This window comes from Saitoella complicata (genome assembly GCF_001661265.1).
Source record: "Saitoella complicata NRRL Y-17804 unplaced genomic scaffold SAICOscaffold_23, whole genome shotgun sequence".
In the NCBI taxonomy this organism is placed as follows: Eukaryota; Fungi; Ascomycota; class Saitoellomycetes; order Saitoellales; family Saitoellaceae; genus Saitoella; species Saitoella complicata.
Genome location: NW_017567014.1, coordinates 121,871 through 149,863, shown reverse-complemented (window position 1 = coordinate 149,863; position 27,993 = coordinate 121,871). Strand labels below are relative to the sequence as shown.

General features: G+C 52.4%; 16 protein-coding genes across 16 annotated transcripts; 8 read left to right on the top strand and 8 right to left on the bottom strand.

The window, feature by feature from the left end:
- Positions 1–44: 44 nt before the first annotated feature.
- Positions 45–2,829, bottom strand: SAICODRAFT_73069 (Adaptor protein complex AP-1 gamma subunit). The gene is made up of 2 exons (XM_019170823.1): positions 2,358–2,829; positions 45–2,304 (listed from the first exon to the last, which is right to left on the bottom strand). The coding sequence occupies exons 1-2, from the start codon at positions 2,678–2,680 to the stop codon at positions 123–125; spliced, it is 2,505 nt and encodes an 834-aa protein (XP_019021973.1). The 5' UTR covers positions 2,681–2,829; the 3' UTR covers positions 45–122.
- A 436-nt stretch (positions 2,830–3,265) lies between these two features.
- Positions 3,266–4,498, top strand: SAICODRAFT_60777 (PLP-dependent transferase; the record flags this gene model as incomplete). The annotated part of the gene is made up of 1 exon (XM_019169794.1): positions 3,266–4,498. The coding sequence occupies one exon, from the start codon at positions 3,266–3,268 to the stop codon at positions 4,496–4,498; it is 1,233 nt and encodes a 410-aa protein (XP_019021972.1).
- A 142-nt stretch (positions 4,499–4,640) lies between these two features.
- On the bottom strand, positions 4,641–5,527 carry SAICODRAFT_60761 (uncharacterized protein; the record flags this gene model as incomplete). The annotated part of the gene is made up of 2 exons (XM_019169793.1): positions 4,641–5,078; positions 5,129–5,527. 2 exons carry the CDS (start codon positions 5,525–5,527, stop codon positions 4,641–4,643), a joined length of 837 nt encoding a protein of 278 aa, XP_019021971.1.
- A 314-nt stretch (positions 5,528–5,841) lies between these two features.
- SAICODRAFT_27225 (uncharacterized protein) lies at positions 5,842–6,623 on the bottom strand (the record flags this gene model as incomplete). The annotated part of the gene is made up of 2 exons (XM_019167017.1): positions 5,842–6,408; positions 6,468–6,623. 2 exons carry the CDS (start codon positions 6,621–6,623, stop codon positions 5,842–5,844), a joined length of 723 nt encoding a protein of 240 aa, XP_019021970.1.
- A 221-nt stretch (positions 6,624–6,844) lies between these two features.
- Positions 6,845–8,615, top strand: SAICODRAFT_31628 (uncharacterized protein; the record flags this gene model as incomplete). The annotated part of the gene is made up of 1 exon (XM_019167967.1): positions 6,845–8,615. A coding segment is annotated over exon 1 (1,669 nt), but the record flags the coding sequence as incomplete, so codon positions are not given.
- SAICODRAFT_21205 (Translin) lies at positions 8,579–9,687 on the bottom strand. The gene is made up of 4 exons (XM_019166388.1): positions 9,579–9,687; positions 9,166–9,525; positions 8,888–9,116; positions 8,579–8,836 (listed from the first exon to the last, which is right to left on the bottom strand). The coding sequence occupies exons 1-4, from the start codon at positions 9,649–9,651 to the stop codon at positions 8,761–8,763; spliced, it is 738 nt and encodes a 245-aa protein (XP_019021968.1). The 5' UTR covers positions 9,652–9,687; the 3' UTR covers positions 8,579–8,760.
- A 98-nt stretch (positions 9,688–9,785) lies between these two features.
- SAICODRAFT_21204 (glutaredoxin Grx1) lies at positions 9,786–10,244 on the top strand (the record flags this gene model as incomplete). The annotated part of the gene is made up of 2 exons (XM_019166387.1): positions 9,786–10,029; positions 10,081–10,244. 2 exons carry the CDS (start codon positions 9,786–9,788, stop codon positions 10,167–10,169), a joined length of 333 nt encoding a protein of 110 aa, XP_019021967.1. The 3' UTR covers positions 10,170–10,244.
- Positions 10,245–10,333: 89 nt separating this feature from the next.
- Positions 10,334–11,307, bottom strand: SAICODRAFT_60778 (Pkinase-domain-containing protein; the record flags this gene model as incomplete). Its single annotated transcript, XM_019169795.1, has 2 exons — positions 10,334–10,821; positions 10,875–11,307. The coding sequence occupies 2 exons, from the start codon at positions 11,305–11,307 to the stop codon at positions 10,334–10,336; spliced, it is 921 nt and encodes a 306-aa protein (XP_019021966.1).
- Positions 11,308–12,094: 787 nt separating this feature from the next.
- Positions 12,095–13,414, top strand: SAICODRAFT_36816 (DEAD-domain-containing protein; the record flags this gene model as incomplete). The annotated part of the gene is made up of 1 exon (XM_019168526.1): positions 12,095–13,414. One exon carries the CDS (start codon positions 12,095–12,097, stop codon positions 13,412–13,414), a length of 1,320 nt encoding a protein of 439 aa, XP_019021965.1.
- Positions 13,415–13,534: 120 nt separating this feature from the next.
- On the bottom strand, positions 13,535–15,206 carry SAICODRAFT_31624 (uncharacterized protein). The gene is made up of 2 exons (XM_019167966.1): positions 14,717–15,206; positions 13,535–14,663 (listed from the first exon to the last, which is right to left on the bottom strand). The coding sequence occupies exons 1-2, from the start codon at positions 14,969–14,971 to the stop codon at positions 13,569–13,571; spliced, it is 1,350 nt and encodes a 449-aa protein (XP_019021964.1). The 5' UTR covers positions 14,972–15,206; the 3' UTR covers positions 13,535–13,568.
- A 246-nt stretch (positions 15,207–15,452) lies between these two features.
- On the top strand, positions 15,453–18,138 carry SAICODRAFT_163989 (uncharacterized protein). Its single transcript, XM_019165651.1, has 7 exons — positions 15,453–15,627; positions 15,684–16,044; positions 16,092–16,105; positions 16,157–16,278; positions 16,327–17,652; positions 17,708–17,811; positions 17,867–18,138. The coding sequence occupies exons 1-7, from the start codon at positions 15,604–15,606 to the stop codon at positions 17,953–17,955; spliced, it is 2,040 nt and encodes a 679-aa protein (XP_019021963.1). The 5' UTR covers positions 15,453–15,603; the 3' UTR covers positions 17,956–18,138.
- A 141-nt stretch (positions 18,139–18,279) lies between these two features.
- On the bottom strand, positions 18,280–19,681 carry SAICODRAFT_31622 (uncharacterized protein). The gene is made up of 2 exons (XM_019167965.1): positions 19,429–19,681; positions 18,280–19,377 (listed from the first exon to the last, which is right to left on the bottom strand). Exons 1-2 carry the CDS (start codon positions 19,578–19,580, stop codon positions 18,321–18,323), a joined length of 1,209 nt encoding a protein of 402 aa, XP_019021962.1. The 5' UTR covers positions 19,581–19,681; the 3' UTR covers positions 18,280–18,320.
- Positions 19,682–19,907: 226 nt separating this feature from the next.
- SAICODRAFT_36813 (kinase-like protein) lies at positions 19,908–21,522 on the top strand (the record flags this gene model as incomplete). The annotated part of the gene is made up of 7 exons (XM_019168525.1): positions 19,908–19,952; positions 20,004–20,426; positions 20,479–20,872; positions 20,928–20,974; positions 21,026–21,070; positions 21,122–21,219; positions 21,267–21,522. 7 exons carry the CDS (start codon positions 19,908–19,910, stop codon positions 21,520–21,522), a joined length of 1,308 nt encoding a protein of 435 aa, XP_019021961.1.
- Positions 21,523–21,833: 311 nt separating this feature from the next.
- Positions 21,834–23,268, top strand: SAICODRAFT_73057 (translation elongation factor 1 alpha; the record flags this gene model as incomplete). The annotated part of the gene is made up of 2 exons (XM_019170822.1): positions 21,834–21,847; positions 21,903–23,268. The coding sequence occupies 2 exons, from the start codon at positions 21,834–21,836 to the stop codon at positions 23,266–23,268; spliced, it is 1,380 nt and encodes a 459-aa protein (XP_019021960.1).
- A 599-nt stretch (positions 23,269–23,867) lies between these two features.
- On the top strand, positions 23,868–26,198 carry SAICODRAFT_84182 (nucleotide-diphospho-sugar transferase). Its single transcript, XM_019171349.1, has 4 exons — positions 23,868–24,005; positions 24,066–24,169; positions 24,225–24,434; positions 24,486–26,198. The coding sequence occupies exons 1-4, from the start codon at positions 23,957–23,959 to the stop codon at positions 25,815–25,817; spliced, it is 1,695 nt and encodes a 564-aa protein (XP_019021959.1). The 5' UTR covers positions 23,868–23,956; the 3' UTR covers positions 25,818–26,198.
- SAICODRAFT_60911 (uncharacterized protein) lies at positions 26,010–26,852 on the bottom strand (the record flags this gene model as incomplete). Its single annotated transcript, XM_019169812.1, has 2 exons — positions 26,010–26,539; positions 26,594–26,852. 2 exons carry the CDS (start codon positions 26,850–26,852, stop codon positions 26,010–26,012), a joined length of 789 nt encoding a protein of 262 aa, XP_019021958.1.
- Between the last annotated feature and the right edge of the window lie 1,141 nt (positions 26,853–27,993).

Sequence of the window (27,993 nt, the reverse complement as noted above, 5' to 3'; positions counted from 1 at the left end):
CAGCCCCCAGGGATCAAGGGAAAATGAGAGGACGCGTCTGGTCTCACGGGATTAGGTAGATAATGGTATTTAAGGTTCATAATTATCCTTGCTCCAGATGCTCTTTTGGGTTTACTGAGGAACTACGCCAAAATATCCGCCGGGAACTTAAAGTCTACTTGATCAGACACCTCCGCCTCTCCTTCTCTCGTGAACGTAACCTTCAATCTCAACCTGATCTGCGCACCCTGAGTACTCGTTACGCGCATTGCCTGCGTCTCCTGAGCGCCGGGAGCGACACCTGGTGCGCTCAAGGGCTGCATCTGCAGCTTCTGGGATTTTGGCACGGCGGCCTGAAAGTTCAGGTGGTCGACGCGAGTAGTGAAACTCTGGTTATGGAAGCGCGCCATAACATTAACGACACCTGGAGGGAACGAAGCGTCGCGGTGAGCTTGTAATGTCACGAGCAAGTCGTGGTTGGAATATGCTGTGATGGGTTCGAACGTTGATGCCGCAGGACCCGCCGCAGGGACTGCAATAGGAGCCGCTGGTGCCGGTGCGCCTCCCATACCCAGAAGATCCATGGCACTCGATGCTGCCGCCGGTGCTCCACCGTTTGACCCGAACAAACTCATGATATCGTTAACGCTAGACTGTGCAGGCTGTGATGGTGCAGCAGTCTCTCCTCCCGTGCTTCCAAAGATATCCGACAGCAGATCCGCATTGTTCGTCTGGGCTGCAGGAGCTCCGTTTGCAGGTGCAACCTCAAGATCGTCGCCGCCCATGAGATCAAGCAAAGCAGACTCCTTCTTCGGCTTTCTCTTGGACTTGGCGTCGTCAACCTTTGGTGCACCAAGGCGCATAGGGTCCTCGCGAACTGCTGGTGGAGGCATCCTCTCCAACACACCTTGTCGGATGCTATCGTATTGGAAGAGGTTGTTATACTCCACCGCTCTCTGCTGAATCTCAACGTCCAAACTGCCACTGTGCTTCGCCAACATTGCTCTGATTCTTGAGATCTGAGTAGGGTCGGTGATACGGGTGGTAAGCTTCATGGCGGCGGTCAAGACATATTCAGTCACTAACTGATTGGCGAAGGTACTGTTCAAGATAGTCTCGAAAAGGTCGATGACGTTGGACTCCTTCACTTCGCGGACCAGCTCCTCTTCCTCAAAGTTCCCACCCTTCAAAAGCGCATCACCGAATTCACCGATAATCCACGCGCCAGCAAGAATCAACCCTTCCTGTGAAATATCGGCCTGCAAAGACGCGTAAAGCTTCTGTGCCGCATACTGCTGCAATTCTGGTGTAGTGCCGACCAATCTGATAAAGCTGGACAGAATCTGCTCCTTCACGTAGTTTCCAGCAAGCTTGAGCACACGCAGAACGGTGTCGATGTGCCATCTTTTGTTAGGCGCATACCGGTCTGCAGCAAGACAGATCTGCGAGGTCATGTTTGCCTTGAACTCGTTGTTTGCCACCTCCAAAAAAGCCAAGAGCTCACGCACCAACACACGGATGTTACTCTCGTTAATAAGTGCGAACGACAGATCCAAGGCACGCCGTCTGATAGACACGTCGGGATCACGAAGACAGTCAAGAATGGTGTTCCTGTGGCGCTGAACAGCATTGGGCTCGATGGCAACCACCTTACTCAGGGTGTTGAGAGCCACATAGCGAATATTGTTGTCTTTGTTAGTCAGGAATTTACCGAGGTTGTTGATACCAAGCACTCTCAGTGCACTGTCAGCCTCAATCTCCAAGATGGTGAGGACAGACTGGTAGAGAATAGCGTTTCCGACGTTCTTTGAAGCTTCGGTATTCGTTGCTACCTGAGCCAGGATATCGTTCATTTGCTCACTCACTTCCGTATCTCCCCGTCCCAAGACTCCCAGGAACTGCAAAATCTTGACCTGCAAGAAAGGATCGGTGATGCCGGTAACATCATGTTCAGGAGAGTACCCGGCACCCAACAGCGCCTTCAGCTGTCGTAGAAGAATTGGAGTAAAGGACTTGAATTGGTCAACCAGATCTGGGTCATTCTCGCACAGATCAGTCGCGAAAGTCACACCACACAGCAACACCCCGTGATTTCTGTCGCTCAGTAGTGTCTTTGCACGGTCGACGAAGTTGTCCTGAAGTTCCGGGACCTTTCGGATAACACGCATAGCACAGAGAGCGGCCTTCTTTCGGATGTATGCGTTGGAAGAAGACAGACACTTCTCGAGATCCTGGCACAAATCACGAGACATCTCTGGCGACGAAATATTACCGAAAGTCGCAAGGGCCAAGCCGACGATATATTGATTGGTATGCTTGAGATCACTATTGCACCTTGTCAGCATTCTGATGAAACGCCCGTGTAATGCACAACATACTTTTGAAGAGAATTGGTGAGCAAAGTCAGCACCTCCTGGCTTTCGTCCAACAACAACATAGTTCCCAGGTAGCCTAATCTCTTGTCCGCAAACTTTGGACTTGCCAGAAGCTTCAAACATTCGATCTGCCCGAAATGAGTCCGCTCTCCCATGGTGAACAAGTATAGTAGCTTGGCGATGTTGTTCCGTCGGACATCGTAGTTGGTCGGCTCCTCACGGAAAGATGTTCTGATAGCAGCAGACTCCTTCTGCAAAAGTGCACGCTCATCTGCGGCAGTTTTGCATGCCCTGACCTTCTTGATGAACGTTGACACCGTCGACATCGTGGTCCTCGTGTAGAATTAACAAGCGGAAAATCGATGAACCGACGCCCAGGACTAGAGATTGAAGTTCCACGGATAGCTCGAACAAAACGCGATGCTGAATCGACTCAATTGGGCCGTGCTGGGTATAACGGGGTTGCTGTTTGGCCTTGGGTCATACCTATGATGCAGTTGCAGCTCAAGCGCATGTCGACCCTCGCCCAGTCAACGGCTACCGACCTGGCACCCAACAAAGAAAACGCCTGAATATGGCCTTGAAAATGCCCTACAAAGCTCTCGAATCACTAGATACAACTACAAAAACGTCCAAGATTCAGCTGGAGGAGATGTGGCGGTGCAGGCGCATCTCGAGTCAACGTTACCTGGGGTCCGAATCGAGCGTCCTCGCAGTCGGGCATCTTCCCCACCAGATCTCTCAACCAGAAGGACCCTGGCCGCACTCCGCTCCCGAATTCCCATCCTACATTGTTTGGACTTGATTTGAAGCTGGGCTTCAGCGGTCGTCTACCAGGGCATTCTTTACCTCAACGCACTTGACTTTCCTCGACAATTCAATACCGACAAATCCGAGAGCACATCCTCTACATGCGTCTTTCCGACTCTCTCGAGGCAGCATTGTCTAACCGCAAGCGAGCATCGCGTCTCAGAAGACTATCACTATCTCCGCCAGAGTCCTCTGACTTCTCCTCAAACGACTTCCTCTCCCTCTCGACATCGGAGCGCCTACACTCTATCTTCCTCACCGAACTCAACAAGGTCGCACCACGACTAGGCTCGGGAGGTTCGCGGTTACTGGATGGGAATTCAACGTACGCAGAAGATCTGGAAGCGAGAATCGCGGGGTTTCACGGCGCACCCACGGGGTTGTTATTCAACTCGGGGTATGATGCCAATGTGGGCTTCTTCTCATGTGTACCGCAGAAGGGTGACTACGTTATTTACGACGCCCTAATCCACGCATCAGTACACGATGGATTCCGTGCATCACGAATTAAGGCTGCACGGGCATTCAAGCACAACGACGTCGCCTCACTCAAGTTCCAGTTGGAGAAGCTAAGGTTGGAAGACACACGGGTACAATCAGGAGAAGCGAACGTGTTCATCGCAGTCGAGGCATTATACAGCATGGACGGCGACCTCTCACCACTGTCCGACATCATCACGATCATGGACGCCGAACTACCGCGGGGAAACGCATATCTCGTTCTTGACGAAGCACACTCAACCGGAGTCTACGGAGATCACGGACGTGGGTGGGCGTCGCTGCTCACACCCCAGCAACAACAGCGAATTTACGCTCGACTACATACATTCGGCAAAGCACTTGCTACCAATGGTGCTATCCTATTGTGCAGAGAGCCAATACTGAAGGAGTATCTGATCAATTACGCACGGCCATTAATCTACAGCACGGCAATGTCATACCCGACACTGGTAAGCATTGCCGCTGTCTACAACATGCTTCAGCACGGCGAGACTCGACGATTACAGAAGCATTTGCACTCCCTTATCAGCAAGCTTTCATCACTTCTCGGACGGTTACCATCGACGCCGTTATTCACGCTACCTTCACTACCGCTGCAGTCACCAATATTGCCGCTGATTACGTTGCATCCACGACAACTGGCAGATGTGTTGCAGAAGCAGGGATTTAATGTACGGGCAATCTGCTGGCCGACGGTGGAGAAAGACAAGGAGAGGGTGAGGGTGTGTCTGCATGCGGGGAACAAGGAGGAGGAGGTTACAGCACTCGTAAAAGCTGTCGGGCGGTGGTTGATTGAGAAAGAAGTAGAGGAGATGCCAAGAGCAAAATTGTGAGGATAAACGTCACTGAACCGCATATCTGGTATATTGCGTATGCGCGATGAAAAAGTCGTTAGCGGATATATTCCTATAAGATCCTCAATGCCCATCGTCCAATATGTGATCCCATTACCATGCAACACTCTATTATTCCCCTTCACAAATGGGGCACACCAACAACATCCCTCGTCCTGGGATGTCTAACCGCAAAGAAATAAACAATCGCCCACTCCACGAACCCCGCCAACAACCCCGTAATCTTCTCATTCCACGTATGAAAAAACGCCGCAGTAATCAACAACATCCACCACCACAACACAAGTACACTCAACACCGTCTTCGTCGCCGCATGAGTCGCTGCTTCGCCGCCATCTGCGAGGATGGGGTAGAGCTCGTACCAGAGGAAGAGGGAGGAGTGGACGAGGATGAAGACGTGGCCGGAGAGGTCGTAGCCTCCGGACCATTTTCCGCGGACGGCGCGGCAGGCTGCGGAGGTAACGATCGCGGCGTTTTGAGGCATGGAGGTTAGCCCGGGTTGGGCGACTTCCTGTTGGGCAATTTGGCAAAGCCCACCCGTAGCCGTGAATGCGCGGTCCTACGAGAGAGTTAGCATTGAGAAGAGAGGATGGAGTGTATGCAACGTACCATAATCGGCGGCCCAAAACACCACTGCGTGATCAACACCCACCAAAACGTCGCCAACGCCCACCTCAACGCAGCCTTAAGCCTATCGCTCCTCCGTAATCTCGAAAAATGATACCAAAACGCAATACTCGTCCACGCCCACCCGTTCTTCACAAACAACAAATTGACGAGGTTATGCTTTGAGGCAAAGTAGGATTTCGTTTTTGGCATGAGGTAGCCGAGGAGGAGGGTTGAGGGGTAGAGAAAGAGGACGAAGTAATCGAGGGCATTGAGTTTGGGGACAGTAAGGGGGACGGTTGCTGAGACCGAAGGAACTGATGGATTTGCGATTTCGTCGAGGGCTTCTTTGAGGTCTGGCGATGGGCCTTCTCTGTTTCGTAGTTCGATTCCTTCTGGCATCTTGGGATTGAATGCTGGAATTATTGGAGGAGGAGTTTCGACGTCGCGCTCGGGGCGCTCGCGGATCTGTGAGGTCATCGGATTTCGCGTGCAGTCGTACGAAAAAAAAAGAAAATGCGACTTGCAATTGAGCAGCTGGGCGAAGAGTCTTACGTAGCAGTAACGTAAATTCGTTATGAGCCAACTGTCTACCTCATCATCCATCTGTTGGAAGCGATGGATGATACGTTGTGCTGTTCTCCATCTGCAAGTCCTTGCCGCCCGTCGACGTCCCAGGCTTATTCATATCATGCCAAACTGTATACCGCAATAGCTCATGCCTGCGTCTCCGTCCCATCCACCTCCCCTCCTTCGCTCTCCTTCTTCCCCTTCACCGCCCTATCCAACCGATCCAACAACCCCTGCGTATACTTCACCGCATCCTTCCTCTTCTGCCTCAACGCCCCCGTCCCATCCTCACTAACATCAATCCCATCGAACATAAGAAGCCGTCCAAGAATTGTCTCGGAGAGCCGAAGGTGCGTGTCTTTGCGCTTTTTTTCGTCGGAAGGGGGGTTGGAGCAGAATGCATTGATGGCGGGGAGGTAGAGGGTGTTGGTTTCGTTGAGGTAGTGGTCTATTTGTTCGGAGGGCGTTTTTGGGGTGGGTGGGACGGCTTTAGGGGTTGGTGTGGGGGCTTTGGGGGGTGCTTGTGGTGTAGCCTGTTCACCATTTATCAGCGGGCGTTCGCGAAGAGGAAATGTATTGCGCACCTTTGAGGCCATCATGAGAATCTTTGATCCACTTCTGATGTTTGCCTGAGCGAGGGTGGCATCTGGCTTTTTAAGTGATGTTCCACCAAATAGCAGGTTGATCCGGTCCAGATCACACCCACTCGCTTCCTATCGCGACCAAAAGTCAGAATCAGCACCGATCGACATCCGACGAAGATGCGACTTACCGCACACTTTCTCTTCACCTGCGCGACAGTGACCTCGCCTTGATCGATGGAGTCATCAGGGAACTCGAAGTGATACCTGTCCTTGCCGTGTGCGACTGTAACATAGTCGTGGCCGCCCGTCGGGTGTCCTCTCATGCTGTTGAAGAATGCCTTCATTGTGGTTATACGATGTTCTCTGGAAATGACGGAGACTTCGAGAAACGGCGGAGTGAATTACAGTTGCCTCGGTTCATGCAAGTTGATGCGCGGTTGCAGCATGGGCAAGGTCGGAGCTGTTGACATCTTTCAGGAGAAGGAGCATTCAGTCGGGGGCTCCTTACAAACAGACAGGACAGCATACAGCCGGAGAGATGGCGACGGCGGTAGCGGGTGTGTCTGCCAGCTCGGATGAACATCCTTCAGCCATGTCATCGTCGACTCCAACAACACTGTACGTCCTAGCTCCACCGGTCAACAAACCCGAAGAACCTCCTTCGCCATTCAAGAAACGAGATTTGATCCCGCGTATCAACCTTTCTCGTTCAGAGCTCACCGATCGGGGGAGTGTGGCCAGTGCGTCCTCCTCCCAACAAGCGTCCTCACCACGGAATTTCTCGAGACCGATACGGAGTCCGCGGAGTCAGAGGCAGTCACTCGTGGGTGATGAGAGCGCGAGTGATTCGGAGGATGCGATTTTGTCAGGGTATGAGGTTACCACCAGCATTATCCGGAGCAGGTCTCTCAACCGTGCGCAAGCCGCCAAAATACCTGTGGATACACGAGTCAGGCGAGGATCAAAAGACAGTACAGGATCTTCACTTCACATCCAGTCAAGGAGCGAAGGCGTACCGCGGTCACCGACAATGCCACTAAACATCCCGATTCCACCAGAACCAGAAGAGCCATTTACCCCCTCCCCTCGCCGCACAAAATCCGTGGGCTCCACCTCCTCCAAACGCCGGCGGCAAAAGTCGGTAAGCGGAAATGGAATGAGTACACCACGTACCACAACACCGAAAGCACCCGCCGGCACACCACCTTGGATTAGCCCTTATACGCCATCTCCGCATTTACAGCCTGAGCAGCAGCTTCTACCAACAGTCGCGAAACGCCTCGAACGCGAACGATTTGAGCGTGAGATGGCAGAGGGGAAACACGCCTTCGTCACAGTGTGGGATAAAGACGGTCAACCACTCCTACGGCGGCCGAGTGAAATGGAAGAGGAGGAGCAGAGGCAGAGGATCTTGGAGGCGGAGATGTTGGCGTATGGAGCTATGCCCACCCCGGGGGAGGTTGTGGGGATTAAGGATTTGGGTCATCCACCATCGACTGTTGGGGCGGGGGATGTGGATGATTTTATTGACACGTATCTTGGGACGGATGAGCAGACTGTCGGGTATGTACAGGGACATGGGTTGGACGGGGGGGTTGTGTTACTCCCTACATCGCCTGTGTCGGCGCATGCGACGGCCGCCGCGGAGCAACAACCAATCCAGATACTCCCTGCGCACGAAGTAATATTAGAGTCAACAAGTTATACGCAATCACCGACACATACGGGACAACCGGCCGCGACAGCGGAGCCGTACATACGACACTTAACTCCACCTCTTGGCGTCGAACCCATTCAGCTCGCTACAGCCGAGGAGATGCACGTCGTTGAATCCCCATTACCTTCACCACCTATCACACGGACTTCGTTCCCCGGGCCCGAGGTGGGTACACAGACGGAACCGTTCGCAAGACAGCGGAAGCCGATGATTGCAATGGGGAGTAGACAGGGGAGTAGGGAGTATAGCGAGAGTGGAGGCGAGAGCTCTACGAAGAGTGGGAATAGGACGAATGGAACCGGGCAACGGGTGTTTTCCCCAGAGCAACAACTCGAGGTGGAGAGTGAGGGGATGGCGGCATCGAGACGGAGTGCCGGTGTCGGGACGACGATTATTCCGCCAGAGTCTGTGGCACGACTAGGACCGATGCAGGTGTTCGATAAAGTTGAGGAGCCGGGGCCGGCGCCGCGGGTTGAGAAGCGAGTGAGTAGTAAGCCACCAACGGCGAAGGAGGAGAGTACGGGGTCGAGGTGTTGTATCGTGATGTGAGCAGCAATTGGGAGGCGAGTTAGGATGCATCATTATTGGCATATGTACGATTTAATAGGGAGAGGGATCTATCATAGTACATCTGAGCAGAGGTGAAAGCATATTACTCATAATAATCGAACGAGAGGAGCATCTTGAACAATGCTAGAGGTCTTCACAATGCGCCATACCGCTATAATCATACAAGTCCGTCCATAACCCATGAATGATATACCCTAGTTGGAGGAGGGATCAATCTTGCCGCGAAGACTCAAGTCGTAGACGACCTCCTCAACCTTCTTCACATCGTATCTATGACCATGGTCAGATATCTCTCGTTAAATGTATCATACGAGAACTCACTTGATGCTATCGAACCGTCTTCGCAAACTGTCATTCTTCAAGTTCAAGACCTGGAAAGCAGCAAACAAATCCTTCACGAAACGGCTAATGAGAAGTGGCCTTTGGTAGATACCGAGAGTCACAGAATTGATCGCAAGACGCGAAAGCTCATTGATAAGGGAGACCAGGGAGTGGAGGTATTCTTCGATTGTGAGGTGGAAGATGTCCTTGTCGGCAACGTTGACTGGGACTGTATACCAGAGTTAGCAGAGCACACAAACGCCGCATACATGACCTACCATCAAGAACCTGGCCAACCTCCTCGATGGACAGAAGGCGTCCTTCCTGCGCAACTGATTCACTAATGCTTCCACCGAGCCAAGCATATAACACGGCACAATAGGACGCCTGTTGTAATTGGTTCGTCCACATGCCGTTATACTTGTAGTACGGGTGTTCCGATGCCACATCTGAGAGCTGCTTCAATGCAGTTCGTAGATCGTTGAAGTGCTTCCCGGTGGATTTGAGAACGGAGGGGAGTTGGGCGGACGATGTTGAGTGGGAGCGGGCAAGTATAGCGAGGATGGTCCTTGTGTAGCGTTCGAGCTCCTTGATGGTTGCTCTTAGTGATTCTCGAACGAGGGCATCTTCGTCGATGGCTGGATAAAGAGTTGTCAATACAGAACAGGCTCGAGAGGCAGGACGGGCATACATTGCTGAACACGGACGAAGATTTCGGGGTCAACCAGAGGAGTCGCCTCGTGAGTCATGTCAATCTCAGCCATTGCTAACGAGGTAGTTGTTGTCGTTGGTGTTTTGTCTACGTTACACTTGCAATTGCCGGATTTGCAAGACGTCATTCCATTTGCGCAATCCTCCTCTCTTGACCAAAACACCAAGTACATCACAGATCATTACAATGGCATCAGCAGCAAAGACCCTGGTAGAAAAGCTTGTCAAGGAGAACGCCGTCGTCGTCTTCAGCAAGAGCTACTGCCCATTTTGCACGAAAGCGAAGAACCTCCTCGTTAACAAATACGCCGTCTTCAGAGCTATTGAGCTCGATCTCCGGGACGACGGAGCTGCTATTCAGGATTACTTGAAGGAGAAGACGAACCAGTCCACCGTGCCGAACGTCTTCATTGGCGGGAAGCAGGTTGGAGGTACGTCCGCCCGCCACCGGCTGGTTTAAATGCATTACTGACGGGGTACAGGCTCGAGCGATTTGGACAAACTAGAACAGTCAGGCAGCCTTTCGAAGCTCTTGCGGCAGGCAGGGAGTGCGTTCCGGCCCAAACTATAAGAGTAGAAGCTGCACTACTGATCCTGAGGTACGACACTGTAAGAGAAGGACATGCGATGAGAAAGGATACAGCCGTCCAGGGGATAAAGCGATACCGCAATATATAATGGCACCATACCGATATGCATAATGATAGTTGATCCAGCCAACGTCACACAGCATTATCAGGCCTCCCACTCCCACACTTGCTGCAAAAACTTTGCCACATCCACCTTTTTCTGCCTCATTCCTTCCGCCCATGGATGGCCCAGCATCTGTCGTGGCGATGGTCGTTGTGTTCTGTCCTTGGTTAGGCAGATGTTTAGGAAGTGCTTGAAGGCTGCACTCCATTTGATTCCGAGTTGTGGTTCGTCTTGAAGTTCCGGACTTGGGGTCGAGACAATGTAGGTTAGGAGTTCGATTGGCATGAGAGGTGGCTCGCCTTCTGGAGGAAATGGGAAGCGGTTTTGGGCGACTTCCATGAGGGTGAGACCGAGTGACCAGACATCTGATGTGACGGTGTATGGCTCTCCCTGAATGCGTTCTGGAGCCATGTAGTAGGAAGTCCCCGTAAACGTGCCTGCCAAGGAGTTGACTAATTCTCCCGAGACACCAAAATCACATAACTTAACTTGACCAGCGCGGGTGAGCAAGATGTTGGACGGCTTGATATCTGTGCGCTCATCAGTCGGCTGTAAGTCTATCACAGGAGATGGATTCACGCACCTCGATGAATGATCCGACGATCATGAAGATAACCCAGTCCATTCAGAACTCCATCCGCAATCTTTCCCAGCACCTTCTCTCCCGTCCTGCCACCTCGTGCCTTCACTCTCTTATAAATAGCATCCAACGATCCTCCCTCACAAAACTCCATGCAGATAGAAAGATTAGAATGTGGATCTGCCAAGAAGGCGCCATAATATTGCACGATATGCGGTGACGAACATGATCTGTTGAAGGCGATCTCTCGTAGGATTTGACGTTGTACTTCTGGATTCGGATCTGCTGGTACTGTCTTCAGAGCGAATACAACGCCACTGCTTCTCAGGGCACATTTCGTTACTGTGCCGCTTGTTCCTTCGCCGAGTTTTCCCAGCTCTGTAATTTCTCCTTCGCGGGCAGCGTTGCGCCAACCTTCTTCGTCCAGGTCACCCATGGTTACAGCCGCAGCGGGTTTCGGTGTTCCGCTTGCAAGACTCTCTTCCAATTCATCTTCGACACCGAGTGCCCTGCGGATCTCTTGGTTGAAAGAGTTCCCTGCTGAGCTTGCTGATCCCGGCTCTTGTTGTGGTTGATTTGGTATTGGCGTCATTGCCGGAGAAGGGATTGGCGTGAGCTTTAACCGTGGACGTCCATCTCTCTGTTGTGCTTGGTAATTTGGGTAAATCGGTAGGTTGCCTGATGCTATTGACGATGATTGGTAAGAGATGTTTGTTGATGCGGAAGCATGGGAGTGTGCTGGTGATGGGGGTACGCCCAGGGATGGAAGAGAGAGCTTTGGTCGGTTGCTGTTGCCATTGCCACCTGAGCCTATGGTAGGACGGATGAAAGGAGCGGACATCGTGGTCGTTGTCGCTGATGAAGTTTGCTGGATGAATGCTGCTGTTTATGACGTTCCGGCACGGAGGTTACATCCGCATGTGTTTGTTTGTACAGTACGGCGGTCTCCAAGCGCTGCAGCGAAGTGCATGGACCGAATAGCAGGGAGAAGACAACACTGGTAAACCTAAACGTCCAAGCTGCTGTTGAACGTCAGCGCTGATTCAGGACAGCCAGCCAGCCTCTGCCTCTGGGCAAGTCCCTCTTCCTCTCTGGCTGCTCCTCCTCCCTTCTCCTCCAGTGTGGCTGTGCTCCTGTGGCGAACTCGAGCTCTTCTATCGATACGCCGCAAACTTTATACATAGCGTAAGAAAAACCCGAAACCGTTCACTGGCAGAACAAGGATGGCCGATCTCAATGAATCCGTGACCTTCAAGTCTCTCGGCTTAGACAAATGGCTCGTCGACGCCTTGGCGAGCATGTCCATCAGGAAACCGACCGCAATTCAGGCAGCATGTATCAAGCCCATTCTCGAAGGCAACGACTGTATCGGAGGTGCTAGGACCGGTTCCGGGAAGACTGCTGCGTTCGCGCTTCCCATCTTGCAGAAGTGGTCGAGGGATCCGTGGGGTGTCTATGCTCTTGTGTTGACGCCGACGCGTGAGCTGGCCTTGCAGATTGCTGAGCAGTTTGCCGCACTTGGTGCACCTGTGGATCTCAAGCATGCGGTCGTTGTCGGTGGTATGGATATGATGCAGCAGTGTTTGGCGTTGTCGAGACGGCCGCATGTGGTCATTGCCACGCCCGGTCGTTTGGCAGATATTATCAGAAGTAATGGAGATGAGACTATCGGTGGTTTGAAGAGGTGCAAGTTTTTGGTACTTGATGAGGCGGATCGATTGTTAAACCCGAGTTTTGCGGATGAGCTGGAGGATTGTATGAGTGTGCTGCCCGACGGATCGAATCGCCAGACACTCCTGTTTACCGCAACCATGACGGATGCTATCAGACAATTGACGGAACAGCCGCCAAAACCGGGACGCTCGAAGCCATTTTTGCACGAAGTGGAATCCTCTCTTGCCGTACCATCGACACTGCAACAAACCTACATTCTCTTGCCATCATACGTTCGTGAGGCCTACCTCCACACCCTCCTCTCCCTCGAAGTCAACGAGAAAAAATCTGCAATTATCTTCGTCAACCGAACCCGCACCGCCGAGCTTATCAGAAGGACACTTCGTGCCCTCGGTATTCGTGTCACAGCCTTGCATTCCGACATGCCTCAACGCGAACGTGTCGACTCCCTCGGTCGTTTCCGTGCGCAGGCTGCACGGGTTTTGGTCGCTACTGATGTTGCCTCTCGTGGTCTTGATATCCCTACCGTCGAAATGGTAGTAAACTACGACCTCCCCCGCGACCCCGACGATTATGTGCACAGAGTCGGTCGTACAGCCCGTGCCGGACGATCTGGTGAATCCGTCACTTTTGTCTCCGAGCGCGACGTCTTGTTGGTAGAGGCAATCGAGGAGAGGGTCAATGCAAAGATGACGAAGTACGATGGTGTTAGCGATAACATGGTTGTGAAGAACTTGACCACGGTCGCGGAGGCAAAGAGGGAGGCTGTTGTCCAGATGGATGATGACAAGTTTGGAGAACAAAGGGATAGCAGAAGAAGGAAGAGGGAGGGTGGTGATAGGAAGCAGGTCAAGAAGAGAAAGGAGTAAGCAGAGAAGGGATGGATTGGTTTTGTTTCTTGTGCGTTTGGCGTTGAATCGAGGTTTGAATCTGCATAACATTATATAATATACCTATCCTAAAATAACTATCCTGCGTTCTAATCCAAATTCGCTTCTCTATATCTGGGTATCTGTATCGTAATTATGACCTTCGAACATAACCATCTGAACGGACGCACTTGGCGTTTCCGACCTGTTTGTTCACACACTCGGTCGCATTGTGTCCCTGTTGGTAGAGGGAGCAGGTGTACGAGTATGACCCGTCTTTAACATTCTGACCCAACCAGAGGTTAAAGAAGTTACAACCGCTCACGCTGTAGCAAAACTGCGAACAGTCATCGGGGGAAAAGCTGTCCAGGGCGGTGTAGGTGATGTAATCCCCGGCGTTTGTTGCACCTGTCTGGTTGGCGAAGACCAACTGGAATGAATCGAGGACCTTGCTGGAGCCGCTAGTTTGTGTGGTTGCGCCGCAGCCAGTCTGCGGCACTGCGTTGTTGGGACCGTATTGGACGGGGTTGCAGCCGGGGAGAGCGGAGAGTTCACCATCTATTTGCTCGTCCACTTGGACGGCATTGGAGCAGGTACGTGTCTCCTGGTTGGTGTAGAGATCAAAGACGCTACAGTCCTCGATGAGGCCGGAGTCGGCGGTACACTCATCTACAGCCTGTTGCAAAACGCTGTTGTCCCATCCGTTGATGAAGTCTCCGTGGTACCCGTAACCAGTGGGATCTCCCATTGACCAGACGAAAGGCTGGGAATCACCGTACCACTGATCAGCGAATGCGTTCACGTTCCAGATGACCTCGTAGAAGAGGGAGATGAGCTTGACTGGGTGCGAGTCGGGACAACTGCCGACGTCGACGCCGTCGGGGTATGCCATATGTGACTTGTGATCAGCCGAATCGAGATTCACGCCATCCCAGCACGACGGGAAGAAGATCTGGGCACGAAGACCGGAGGGGCAATTGTTCGTGGGAAACCCGTGCGTCTGAGGGGCAGGAGTGGAGCCATTGAGGCAGTTGTATGTCACAGCCTGTTGCGCTGGACTCGATGAGTTGAAGGATCGGAGGAATGGGTTACCGGCGAGCATGCGGAACCCGTCGGGGAAGGCGGTGAGGTTGGAGTAGGTGGCAGAGTTCTGGGAGTCGTAGCGTTGGAGGTAGTAAGCTGTTACACCGCCAACTTGCGACACGGGGAAGAAGCTGCCGTTTTCCGCTGCGTAGTATAGCGTCGGGACCTGATCATCCGTCAATTGAGTGCTTCAACGAGGGAGCAAGGTCAATTACTGACCCAATAGACGGACATGTCTTGCTTGACCATACATGTGGTGCAGTCACCCGCGCGAAGGCCCTCAAAGGTCGTAGTAAAGTTCAGGCCCGAGGAACCCATGACAGAATGGACATGGCCCGAGACTGCGCCCGGAGAAACAAGCGGATCGATTCGTTCGGTGACAATTGGCTTGTTGCATGGCAAGCGCCAGAAGGCTTCAGTTGAGCCCGTGAAGAGGGTCGAGAGGAGAGCGAAGTTGAGCGCCGAGAGGAGCATGGTGTAATGATGATCCAGCGCTGATCTGGAAGGCAGTCGGGTATTTATGCTGAATACGCCAGCATCTCAATGAGTTCGTGAGGCGTTCCATTTGCGAATCGAATTGACCCATTCCGTCGACTGTTGAGGCCATGTGCATGATGACGGCCGGGAGTAGGCGGAGCACAGACCACTGGCCGGACGATCTTCCCTACGTGCAGCCGTTACCCCAAACAAAAAGCATCTACAGTCCGGATCACCAGGAGGTTGGAAAGTAATAGCAACGTCGTTACATTCCTTCATTGGTTTGGTAGCTTTACGCTCCGCTCTTCTCAACCTCTTCCTCTCTACGTCCCTCCTCTTCGCTTCCTCTTCCTCTGCCTAGGCGGCCTTCTCTGGGTTTCGCGCGTTCTATATGCAAATGTCGTATGCGGTGTGGTGTGGCTGGTGAGGTAAACACCGGCCGCGCCTGAGCTGGGCCATTGACCGCTGCACCGCCATACTCTACCCGCATACCGGTACACGCCAAGAGAGCATATACCCCCACCAGCTCCAATCACTGTTGCAATTGCAATTCCTTGCTTATCGTGCCTTCTCTTCTGCTTCATACTTTTGCATTTGGCTTCTTGTTCTGCTGTTATCGCCATTGCGAGATGTCTCAAGACGCTTCCTCCGTGGTATGTTACATCACCCCACATAGCAGCATACACTCGCAATACTTACACTGTCTCAGCCATTTGTTCCCGTTCGGAGTACCTCTCGCAGACAAAACGGCAGTCATCCCGGTGGTCATGCGCAGTGCTCTTCCGATCCGGGTTTCCAATCGCAACCCCCGCCGCATATACCCTGGTCAGCAATTGTCAACAACGGTACCGCTGCTCAGGACGATACAACACAAGCCCAACACGGAAAACACTTCTCTCAGTCTACCGTTGGAGCTGACCTTGCAGCTTACTTAAATGGTCAAGACAGTGAGTTTCAAGATGGGACCTATGTGCGTGCGAAACCGCCCGTGGAGGTGCTTAACGGGGACACGAAGCATGACAGACGCGTTAAGCTTTCTACGGTACTTAACGCTGTTCTACATGTTGGAGGTATGTTTGTTTCGGTTCTCAAAGGATATATGCTGACCTGTGAATAGGAGGGAAGATAAGGGTTGAGCATTTACTCACGGTTCCTGGCGTGTATGCTAAGTCATGTATGTAGGGCCGGCTTGTTCTGACCATCAAGGACTCCAAACGTCATCCAGTCAAGATTGGTGATCTTGCATTGGACCTTGTCGGTGTTGAGGTCCTTCCTCATGCATCGAAGCAAGGTATATTCTTCAGGTGTATTGAGTTCCTGCTTCCATGGTATTCAAGACTAACAAGAAACAGCATCACTTCCCATCTCATCACGCCAAAATCAAATCCGGCTCCTGGAAACTTAGTGCACGCGTACACTGGCTGTGATGATCAAGGATACTGGCTGGCCAAGACCGGCACTCAAGCACAGGCTTTCGAGCTCCCACTCCCACTCAATGTCGGCCCGGGAACATTTTACTCGGAAGATGCAGAGATCCGGTACCTCCTTGCAGCCACTCTCCGCTACAAAAGCAATGACAAGATCTCCGTTGTTCGCACGGTCACAACTCTGCTCCTCTATCCGTGTCTGGATCCAGAGAAGGCTTTGCTTCCACTCGAGTACCCCTTGAGGAGCACTGAAGAAGGTCGCCAACTTCTCGGTGGTCAAGGAGTCGTGACATTGGTTGCTCAGAGTCACAGGACGACATGGATTGCCGGTCAACTGGCGTTTGTTGAGCTCCATATCTCGAACCAGAGTGCCCGCACCATTCGTCACGTTCAGATGAAGCTTGTTCGACATGTCATTTCCTTCAAGCGCCCTGGAGCATTTTCTTTCAACCGACCGGCTGGGCAGCTCCGTGTGCCGGACAGAATCAAGACGCGTGTTGTGTCTTCCACTGCAATACATGCGGGTCACGAGACCGACCTCCCAGGTTACCGCTGGAGGGGCGTTGCTCCGAAAAGTATCGACTCCTCAACGCTGCGCATCCAGGTTCCTGGTGATCAGCTCACTGTGAGAGAAGGCCGGTACTTCGAAGTGAAATACTTCATCAACATCGCCGTCAGCGCTACCTTAAGTCACAATGTCCACGTGCAGATCCCCGTTACGATCGTCAATATTCTGAGTTTGGACACCAACCCGGATGATCTGTTTGATGTGGCGGCCGCTATCCGTCGTGAGCGTCGTCGCTTGTCGCAGCCCAATATGAATGAGTCGGCGCAGAATAGTCGGGTTCTTCCACGTATGTCAGCTCAGACGTTTCTTGCTGCTCAAGCACCTGCACCGGCTGAGCTTACGGGCTCTCCGGCCATTCGGTCTCACACTCCAATTGAGCCGGCCGCGGAGGAGGCAAAGGAAGTCGAAGATGGTGGACCGGAAGATGACTCGATTTTGCGCTTGGTATTTGCTGCCAAGACTAAGCCTTTGGACATTAAGCGTCTTGACGACGGCGATGGCACAAATCGCTTTCTCATCCCCGGACGTAACGGGGTGGTAGCTGTTAGCGATCCCCGCGAACCCCCTGCTCAGACCTATGAGCGGCGCGAGGTAAGTGCAGGTGGGCATACGAGAAGAGCGTCTAATATTGCGCCTTTTGCGAAGTTGCGGCCGAGCTTGGATGGTGAGGATGAGTCGCCGAGGTTGGCTAAGCTTGGACTCCGTTTGCGGAAGTAGGGTGGCTGACAGACCATGTAGAACTCGAAGGATCCGCCGTACCGCTTCACTTGATGTCAGCAAGATGCAAGGCGCAACCCAGACGTTGGACAGGATCTTCGAGGGTGGAAGTGACGATAACGACGGTGCGTGTCTCTTGCGATCAATCTGGTTGGCATCGAAGAACTAACATAGTGGTAGTGAGTGGAGACTTGCGAAGAAGTCGGTCGCTCGACAAAGGGCGTCGGACTTCCCTGGGTATGGGCCTTCATCTGAGTCAACCTATGTAGCTTTCACCGTCTCGTACCTGTATGTCTTGGCTGACCATTTGCAGGTCGCCGTTGATTGAGGAGACGTCGACAATGAGCGACCGTTAGTCTGTTGAAGAGTAGACATATGGGAAGGCATACAGCTACAGAAGTTGTCGATTATATGGTAGAGCTTTCAGTATCTTTATATTATTGGTCAAGAAGGTATGGGATGGGGCGTTAGAGGTTAGACAGTATGGTTACCAATGTTACCCCGTGTACCGGTATTCAGATCACACACAGCCATTCCTGCACCATGCTCAAAAAACCGTCTTACGAAGGTAATAACTAACAAAAGAAGTGACACACGAGGAAGAAAAAAAGGAGTTACGGCATTGTTCTTGCACTCAAAGATGCTCGCTCGGATGCTCAGGCAGAGGATCCTCAGCTTTGGGAGGGCTGTGCTGGAAAGGCAAGCCAACTAGACCATTGAAAAGGAATGTTCCGTAGACGAGGACCACAAACCCGATGACCTGAAGCCAGCTGAATGATTCCCATCCAATGCTCAGAGAGACCATCCAGATGAAGAAAGTACGCATAGTGTCGATAGTGGACCTCGACGTAGCGGATACGGTCTGCGTGACAGAAAGCCCGAAGAAGTTGAAGGAACCAATGCTGAACATTATGGCGATGGAGGTGCCCCAGATAACTGGTGAGTAGGTCAATTGACGCCATCCCTCGGCCAAGTCAAAGTAGCCACCCTGATGAGCCTTGCCTAGGATGGGGTACAGGATCGCCATTCCGACACTGGTCATGACGAAACCGCTGATACCCTCCCAGCAGACCATCTTGAGTGGCTCGATCTGGTGACTCTCGAGAATCCATTCCTCGAAGACGAACTGCGAAGCTGTGAAGAGTTGTCCTGCGGCGATGAGGGTGATGCCGAAGATGGAACGGGTTACGTCCACAGCAGGACCGCTTTCAGGAGGACTACCTACAGAGGTGTCCTTCTGTAAGGCGCCGGAGAGTCCGACAATCAGGACACCTAGCATCACGGAGATTAAGCCGATCCACTGGTACGTTTGGAGGCGGCGGCGGAGGAAGATTACTGAAAAGAGCCCCACATAAAGGACAAGGGCACCTCGGATCATCTGGTAGATGGAGGCGCTCACGAACAACAGTCCCACGTTCATAAGAGTTGTTCCGCAGATATCGCAAGCGGCTGGAAGTGCCATGTATAATAGCTTCCATCCACGCAGTTCTTGCCGCCCGTCAACCTTGAGCCTTACTCCAGAGTCGGCATGCTCCTCATCGCTCGCCGGCGCAACTAAAGGCGCAGTTTCATCGGAAGACACCGGACTGTATGCAACATTATCCTTTGCTGTATCGTCGTTTTGTTGGAAATAGGCGTGATGAATGCGGTACCCGAGCACCACCAACCAGCATCCCATCTCTCCGGCGAACCTGTAAGTATTTTAGCCACAGCACCGTAGAGCCGAAAACTACTGCTCTTACATATTCAACGTCTGCCATACAGGCTGCTCAAACTTCTCTTTCCTCTCGTCATCCACATACTGCATGTCTTGGTACTTGGTCAGGATGGTGTTGAGAACACCGGACACCAGCATGCCGGCCACCAGCACGGCTACGAAAGTCGTTCTCGCCATGATAGCTATACTGATACGATGGTTCGGCTGGTAAATCGTTGGAGGTTGCTTTGTCCCGTTGCCGTCCGTCCTGCACTGCACGGCTACGTACACCTCGTATCTCGGTCTGGTGCAGTAGCGTCGCTGCCCGTAGCTTAAATGCTATTTCCAGCAAACAGAGCCCCTTCTGCTCAATTGCAACCACCACCACCCTCATCCACGCAAAAGACCAGCATTCATAGCTCTTCTTGTATCGCTACCCTCTCCCATCTGCTTCCATCCTCCTCTTTTCTGTGATTCTCTCCCGTTATTGCTAACCACAGCTCGCATACATCCGCAAGAGTAGTCATGTCTGCTCCCCAGGAGGATAAGATTGGTGTTCCACACAGGAAGGTACGCATTCATCCCGCCTAATGTTCTTCGGAAGCTCACTCATTATGATAGCGTTCGTTCCTCGCCATGAGAGATTTCATGGTTCGCAGAAGGTCCGGCGCTTCCACCAGCAACGAATCCAATGAACGGACATCTTCCAAGTTTACTCAATCCACAGCGCTTTCTCCGGTGGACGAAGTCAAAATTCCTTCCCTTTACGACTTGACCTACGCTCATGTCGCCGATGTCCTCTCTCACCCCAAAGCGAAGAAGGTTCACGACCGACCGGAGACCTTCGGTCATGTTCAAATCGAATTGACTGAGACTTTGCTCACGCCTGTGTTTCACGAAAGCATTCGCGTCACCAAGTTCATTGCGGCTGGTGGTACGGCGTTTGTTTTGGCCGGAAAGAAGTTGAACAACCCACTTTGGGCAACCCGAGCTCACATCCCCACTCATAAGTTTGCTATCAAGCTTACGACACGCAAAAATAAAGTGAGCATGCACCCCACGTAGTGATGATGACTCACTAACGACTTGGTGATAGAGCGTAGCAGAAGCGACGAAAGCTGAGATCAAGATTCTCCAGCGCATCAAGGATATGAACCTCGACTCCACCCACCTCAACTTCATGTTCGAAGCGTACTCGTTGCACCATTATCTCATCATTCTCATGCCGCTCATGAAGATCGACCTCTTCCACTTGTTACTCCCTAAGAGATCACCTCTGGTGATTGACGGACAGCAAGCCTACGTCACGGAGCAGTCATTGCGCTCTATTTTTACTGGCATTGTTCGCGGACTTCATGTCTTGCACGAGAACGGGATTGCCCATGGTGATTTGAAGGTGGAGAACATCCTGATCGATATCAGCAGAAACGACCAGCCGTCAAGTTCGAGTTCTGAGCCATGGATTTGTCACCCGCACATCAGTGATTTTGGTATGGTGTAGGAGCGGAGTCTAACAGGATGTATGCTGACATCGTTACTTCACAGGACACGCCAAATACGCCGATCCCTTTGAGCATCCGAATGGGCCTGAGGTACCTCTCATGTCAACCGATGAAGCTGCGAATGACTAACAACCGATGCAGTACTGGTTTTACGGCACGTACGACTCGACGCCACCTGAGTTTTGGGTGCGTATTGGTGGCAGCGATGGTCTTTGCACACTGACAATCATTCTGTAGTCGGCCTTCCGCAAGGACCCTGGATCCAAGGCTCCCGCTTTGCTCGTCCGCACCAACGTTTTCCACTCGCTATTTCCTGCAGACATGTGGGCTTTGGGGTGAGTTTGTTGTCTTTGACTGATGCGACGAAGCTAACACATGACAGCTGCATCCTTCAAGGAATGTACTCTGGTCTTAGGAAGGCGTATTGGGCAGATGCTGGATACCGACACAAGGTTTACCCTACGTGTATAGGCCTCGGCCATTGGGATGACTGGCCTGAGATCTATGACCCTCGCCGCGACAGTATCACCGAGAAAAGCCAGGAGTTGGTTGAGTGCCTGCGAAGCCTGCTGAGAACATCATCGACCAACCGACCAACGACGAGGGATGTGTTGGGGATGGACTTTCTGCAGTGGTGATTGAAAATGTGCAAGGAGAGTACGACGCGATGGAGACGATGAGCTGTTTACCCCGGAGGTAGCCTGATAAGAATTGTTTAACCCCTGATGTAAAAAGAACATCTGAGTCGCATAGGGTACGGCAACCCTGACAGCCCGGCCGCTTCTGGTTTTTCGTTGCCACCCACCGTCGCCCGCGCTTGCTGAGCAAAATTTTGCTAGCGTGCGTCCTGGCGGCGCGCAGATGTATAAGATCTGAAGTCCCTCGTTGGCCAGTTTCTCCTTGTAGCTATACCAGTGAACCAAGCGTTACTATCTAGCAATACTTCAAAATGGGAAAGGAAAAGTGAGTGATGCTTTGCTGTTGTTCGTCGATTCGGTTACTGACTCTATGCCTTCAGGACTCACGTTAACGTCGTTGTCATTGGACACGTCGACTCTGGAAAGTCCACCACCACCGGTCACTTGATCTACAAGTGCGGTGGTATCGACAAGCGTACCATTGAGAAGTTCGAGAAGGAGGCTGCTGAGCTCGGTAAGGGTTCCTTCAAGTACGCCTGGGTTTTGGACAAACTTAAGGCTGAGCGTGAGCGTGGTATCACCATCGACATTGCTCTCTGGAAGTTCGAGACCCCCAAGTTCTACGTCACCGTCATTGACGCCCCTGGTCACCGTGATTTCATCAAGAACATGATCACTGGTACCTCCCAGGCTGACTGTGCCATTCTCATCATCGCCGGTGGTACTGGTGAGTTCGAGGCTGGTATCTCCAAGGACGGTCAGACCCGTGAGCACGCTCTCTTGGCCTACACCCTCGGTGTCAAGCAGCTCATCGTTGCCGTCAACAAGATGGACACCACCAAGTGGTCCGAGTCCCGTTTCGAGGAGATCATCAAGGAGACCTCCAACTTCATCAAGAAGGTCGGTTACAACCCCAAGACCGTTGCTTTCGTCCCCATCTCCGGATGGCACGGAGACAACATGATCGAGGCCTCCGCCAACATGCCCTGGTACAAGGGATGGACTAAGGAGACCAAGGCCGGTGTCTCCAAGGGTAAGACCCTCCTCGAGGCTATCGACTCCATCGAGCCCCCCGTCCGTCCTTCCGACAAGCCCCTCCGTCTTCCCCTCCAGGATGTCTACAAGATCGGTGGTATCGGCACAGTGCCCGTCGGTCGTGTCGAGACCGGTGTCATCAAGGCCGGTATGGTCGTCACCTTCGCCCCCGCTGGTGTCACCACTGAGGTCAAGTCCGTTGAGATGCACCACGAGCAGCTTGTCGAGGGTGTCCCCGGTGACAACGTCGGTTTTAACGTCAAGAACGTTTCCGTTAAGGAGATCCGTCGTGGTAACGTCTGCGGTGACTCCAAGAACGACCCCCCCATGGGTGCCGCTTCTTTCAATGCTCAGGTTATCGTCTTGAACCACCCTGGACAGATCGGTGCTGGTTACGCTCCCGTCCTCGACTGCCACACCGCTCACATTGCTTGCAAGTTCTCTGAGCTCTTGGAGAAGATCGACCGCCGTACCGGTAAGGCTATGGAGGACCACCCCAAGTTCATCAAGTCTGGTGATGCTGCTATCGTCAAGATGATTCCCTCCAAGCCCATGTGTGTTGAGGCTTTCACTCAGTACCCTCCCCTCGGTCGTTTCGCTGTCCGTGACATGCGTCAGACCGTCGCTGTCGGTGTCATCAAGTCCGTTGAGAAGGCCGCTGCCGGTGCCGGTAAGGTTACCAAGGCTGCCCAGAAGGCTGTCAAGAAATAAGCGGTCCATGAGTGAGTGATCGCTGGTGGAAAGATCTGTACGATTGTCGCTTCGTAGTGAATAAAGTTTCTCTATGTCCTTTTTTGAAACACCTGTCTGCGTCCCCGCTCACCTGAATTTTTTTTCCTCGCTTGACTTTGCCAAAGTAAAATTCCATAGTCCATATCCTTGCCGTCGTGAATCATGGTGGTGAGTACGATAAAGAAGGTTGACGTGCCGTCCATTGCGAATCAAAACGGGCATAGAAATTGGACGAGCAACTGGCGTTGTTACTAGGAATGGTTTGTCTACCCATATGATCCTGTCTAGGATGCTAAAGGCATCAGGTACGTAGTAAATTCTATTGTCTTTTGCTATTGATATCGACACCCCGAGAGCGTCTCCAACCCAATCAGAGCCCGTAGCATGGCCTAAACATTCTCCGAGCGAAAGACAAGCAATAAGCGAACCGAAACATCGACAAAGCAAGAATCACGCCCTTCCTCTTGGTGGTTATCCCCATGGGCAGCTACGATGTTGGACCAGGGCCTCGTCCCCAGCTGGTGCGCGCCCCACTTGGAGCCAGTCGTCAGCGGCCGCAATTCCCTGCGAGAAGCTGTCAAGCACTGATCTCCGGCCCAACACAGCAGTCGAAAGACGAAAACAGGTCGGTCACACAAGCTTCCAGGCTTTGTGCTCCTTCCTCGCCATGACGGATGTTTACCTTACTATGGTCCTTACGGACAATTATCTCATCGGTACGTTTGCCTATATCACTCATTGATCCGGGCTTTGTTGACTGACCACCTGTTTCGCAGGAGCTCAAGTGTTGGCACAATCTCTGAGGGATGCTGGTACTGCACATAAAATTGGTGTCTTCATCACGTCGAATCTCGCTCGGCGGACCGTGGAGGAGCTCAATGTACGTGCCTTCTTTGTTGTCCATGAGTACCACCATCATTCTCACACTCTCGCAGAAAGTCTTCGATTACGTTATTCCAGTACTTTCGTTCTCCAATCCGGCCGATGAGAAGCTTGCTTTGTTAGGCAGACCGGACCTTCGGTCATCTATGACAAAGATCAATGTCTTCCGGCAAACGCAGTTCAGAAAGGTTGTCTATATCGATGCCGATGTCGTCGCGGTACGTGCTGTGGACGAGCTCTTTAAGCTCGATGTTCAATTTGCTGTATGATCCCTGTCGTCTCCTTGGTGTACGTTGGCTTACTATTTGTTTTAGGCTGCGCCCGATATCGGATGGCCCGACATTTTCAACAGTGGTGTATTTGTCTGTACCCCCTCAATGTCCACCTTCTACGCCTTGCAAGCACTTGCCGACCGAGGAGTTTCGTTTGACGGAGGAGATCAGGGACTTCTGAATACCTTCTTCCGCAACAGCCATCGCTTGTCGTTCACCTACAACGTTACTCCGTCCGCCAATTACCAGTACCTCCCCGCATATCGACATTTCGAGTCTCAGATCTCTTTGGTACATTTCATTGGGCCTGATAAGCCATGGATGCAGGGAAGGCATGCGTACCGGAGTGAAGGTGCCTACAATGAACTTGTCGCACGCTGGTGGGCTGTGTGGGAACGTCACTACGGTTATCCTGACCCGGTGACCGAGAGATTGCCTCCTCCCACTGAACCATCATCATCGTCTTCGTCGTCCTCCTCTTCCGCCTCACCCACCGCTGCCCCGCAAGAATTAGAACGACGTCCCAGCCCTCACTTCGAAGCCAAAATGGCCGAATGGAATCCAGCACTTGCTCCACCTCCGCGTGGTGCTCCGGAAGCCATCAACTTGACGGAGACTACGTACATGAATACGTGGGACAAGCCATATGATCCTTCAGAGCCTGTCTTTAAGGCGCCACCGGTGAAGCCTCCGCCAAAGAGTGTGAAGTTCGATCTGCTCCCTACACGGGTGGAGCTTCCTCCTGCTTCTGTTTTCCCATGGGAAGAGAAAGAACCCTTCAGGCCCTCTCGAGTATTTCCTGGTGAGGAACCGGAGGTATCATCTGAGCCGGAAGTTGTCCCAATGTCTGAACCCATTGCTTCACCTACGGCCGCTGTCCCAGCTGCATCGGAAGTTTCCCCAAGTCAATCTGGCATGTACGAGTTCCATAACGTCTGGGATGATTTGCCCGCGGTTTCTGGCTACCTCCGCCGGTTCGCAGAGGTTACGCGTACGCAGTCTCCATCCGCCGACGACAGCGAAAGCTACTTCCAGATACCCCTACGCACGAAGGAGGGTGGTAAGCACAAGTTACCTTCGACTCCTTATTTGAAGGGAAACGAGACATCCGTGGAAGATGACATTGGGAACCGAAGAACGCATGCGGAACTCACGCCCGCCGCAAATGTACCCTCGCCTGAGCATTGGAATCCGAATGCGAAGCTTGACGAGTTGGCTGCTTTACCTGGTGTACTCGCTCGGAAGGCTTCTGAGAAAGATCAGCAGTCGTCGGGCAGTGCGGCTCATCCTACTGCCGCACAGCGTCCTTTCTCGCCTACTCGAGAACACAAACCAGCGGTTTCACCTATCAGAGAGGATCCTACCGAGGCTTAAAAATGATTTTGCGAGTATGAGAACGATCTTTATTTGATACCAATACCCAGAACGCGTGAAGGCCTTTGGATCTTCACGTGAAAATAGGTATGATTCCTTTTTTTTTATATTTTCCTAGTATGGCCATATATTCATAGTGAATAATACGGACAAGGCCAAGACAGGGATATAGGGATACCAGGATTACACCTGTTACTCCGAGTCACTGTCACTCTCACTTTCCCCACTCTCTTTGGATGATGATTCCTCCTCACTGCTTTCCGAGCTTGAATCATCCTTCTTCGCCTTCTTCGCCGGAGCGGCCTCGAAAAAGTCATCCTGCACCGACTCTGCTTTGATAGCACCCTTTCCTTTACTTTGCTTCTCAGAAGTCTGCTTCCTTTGCCCCACCTCAGCTCTATTCGATCCCGATGGCCGCGCCTGTGCCTGTGCTTGTTGCTGTCCCAACTTCGTTCTTGCATTGTACTGCCCCAATTTGCCCGCCAGCATCTCCTTTTCAATCCATGCCCTCATCTCCTTTCTTTTGGCGACAGCAGTAGAGTTGTCTGCTCCCTCCTTGGGGTATAATGAAACGTACTTCTCGTCGAGAGGGAAATGGATGGCGTAGTAGTAGTCGATTTTGTGGTTGTGCAGCTGCTCCTTGAGCGTGGAGGCTTCAGCCTCGGAGGCAGAAGCGAGTCTTTTCTCTGCCTGCTTCATTTTTCTTGACGCCTTTTGTCGCTCTGTCGAGATATTTGTCAGTTACGTCCTGAGTGAGCTGTGGAGGAACAACATACCGAAGAAGCGGACCATGTGGTACTTCGAGATCAACGTGGACTCCTTTGATGCCTTCTGCGCAACCTGAAGCTCATGGCTAAGGGCGTCCAGAGCACGCTCATTCTGCACCCGTGCAGTCGCCGGCAGAGAATCCTTCTTCAACAAGCGCTCGATATCTCTGATCTTCTTCTTCAAACGACTCGTACTGGCCGAATTGGGCGCCGTGACTTCCCTGGGCCCAGCGGCCGAATGTTTCTTCTGGTTGCGTTGAGGAGGCATTGTTGTGAACGGTTCGGTGCTGGACTTTTTGGTGCGCCGTGCCTGTACTCCGCCCACCGCAACGCTCCTCGGTCAGTTGGCCAGCGATGATGACTTCGGCAACAGCAAAGAGCTTCCTACGATGGACACCGCACGACGATGGCTGTCAGTTTCTCTACGCGTCGGGTCGAGACAATGAGCTGCGCTTGTACGATGCCCGGAGGAGTGTGAAGGATGAGTTTCAGTACAGTCTGTCGTGTTTGAAGACGCGCATACAATCTATCAGGGTGAGCGATATCGCGCGAAGACTTGCTGCATACATGGACTCCTTCTAAGGCGAGTGTAGTGTCTTGACTGGTCTCCTGTCGAGCCGGATCTCGTCGCCGTGGGTTCGGCAAATGGACATGCGCAGTTGATCAGGATGACAAACGATCAAGTTGATCCCATCGTGTTACCTGTCAAGCAGCAACGCGCATGTAATGCGGCAGCATTCAACACCACCGGCCTCCTCGCGACTGGTCTAAGCAAAGTACGGAACGACTTCTGTCTGATGTTGTGGTCGACCAATGCAGCAGACAGAGGAACCAGCAGAAACGCCGTCCCGATATCTCAGCTTGCTCCTAGTGAGGCTGTGTCTTCCGTGTCGTTCTTTCCGGATAATCCGAATCATTTAGTGGCAGGTGTTGGTCTGAAATGGATCAGGCTATTCGATATCAGAGGTATACGCATGCCCATTGGAGTTCAGGAGTCGATTGCTAACAAGGCTACACAGAGGGCAATACAGCCGGATCAGCACAGGTTTTCCCAACAAAGTGCATCTACGAGGTCAGCGTTGACCCTCTCAACCCAAACTCCATAGCTTCCGTCAGTGAAGAAGGCGTAGTGGCTCTGTGGGATCGACGGTCACTGAAAACACCCAGCAAGGAGCACATCCTCCTCCTGAACCGATCGACTGAAGATCATGCGAGAACTCCAAATGTGGTGGATATGCGGTACTCAGGCGGAAAAGTATCAGTACTGTCAGATGCTGGAGCAATGCACATTTGGGACTTGAACGAATCGTACCCATTGGATGCACCACGAACGCTCGAAGGTACACTGGAGAAACATCTGGAGGCTGTGAAACATTCCGTCGCCACAAAGCCCCAAGCATTGTATGTGT

Bases quoted from the DNA above. Each gene is read 5' to 3' on its own strand.
- SAICODRAFT_73069 (XM_019170823.1), bottom strand. From the start codon at position 2,680: ATGTCGACGGTGTCAACGTTCATCAAGAAGGTCAGGGCATGCAAAACT. The intron at 2,305-2,357 runs GTATGTTGTGCA...AAGGTGCAATAG, and splicing joins CTCACCAATTCTCTTCAAAA to TGATCTCAAGCATACCAATC.
- SAICODRAFT_84182 (XM_019171349.1), top strand. From the start codon at position 23,957: ATGACGGATGTTTACCTTACTATGGTCCTTACGGACAATTATCTCATC. The intron at 24,006-24,065 runs GTACGTTTGCCT...CCTGTTTCGCAG, and splicing joins TACGGACAATTATCTCATCG to GAGCTCAAGTGTTGGCACAA. The intron at 24,435-24,485 runs GTATGATCCCTG...TATTTGTTTTAG, and splicing joins AGCTCGATGTTCAATTTGCT to GCTGCGCCCGATATCGGATG.
- SAICODRAFT_21205 (XM_019166388.1), bottom strand. From the start codon at position 9,651: ATGGCTGAGATTGACATGACTCACGAGGCGACTCCTCTGGTTGACCCC. The intron at 9,526-9,578 runs GTATGCCCGTCC...CTCTTTATCCAG, and splicing joins CTTCGTCCGTGTTCAGCAAT to CCATCGACGAAGATGCCCTC. The intron at 8,837-8,887 runs GTGAGTTCTCGT...CCATGGTCATAG, and splicing joins AGACGGTTCGATAGCATCAA to ATACGATGTGAAGAAGGTTG.
- SAICODRAFT_163989 (XM_019165651.1), top strand. From the start codon at position 15,604: ATGTCTCAAGACGCTTCCTCCGTG. The intron at 16,279-16,326 runs GTGTATTGAGTT...AACAAGAAACAG, and splicing joins AAGCAAGGTATATTCTTCAG to CATCACTTCCCATCTCATCA. The intron at 17,812-17,866 runs GTGCGTGTCTCT...ACATAGTGGTAG, and splicing joins TGGAAGTGACGATAACGACG to TGAGTGGAGACTTGCGAAGA.
- SAICODRAFT_31622 (XM_019167965.1), bottom strand. From the start codon at position 19,580: ATGGCGAGAACGACTTTCGTAGCCGTGCTGGTGGCCGGCATGCTGGTG. The intron at 19,378-19,428 runs GTAAGAGCAGTA...AAATACTTACAG, and splicing joins GTATGGCAGACGTTGAATAT to GTTCGCCGGAGAGATGGGAT.
- SAICODRAFT_31624 (XM_019167966.1), bottom strand. From the start codon at position 14,971: ATGCTCCTCTCGGCGCTCAACTTCGCTCTCCTCTCGACCCTCTTCACG. The intron at 14,664-14,716 runs GTCAGTAATTGA...ACGGATGATCAG, and splicing joins AAGACATGTCCGTCTATTGG to GTCCCGACGCTATACTACGC.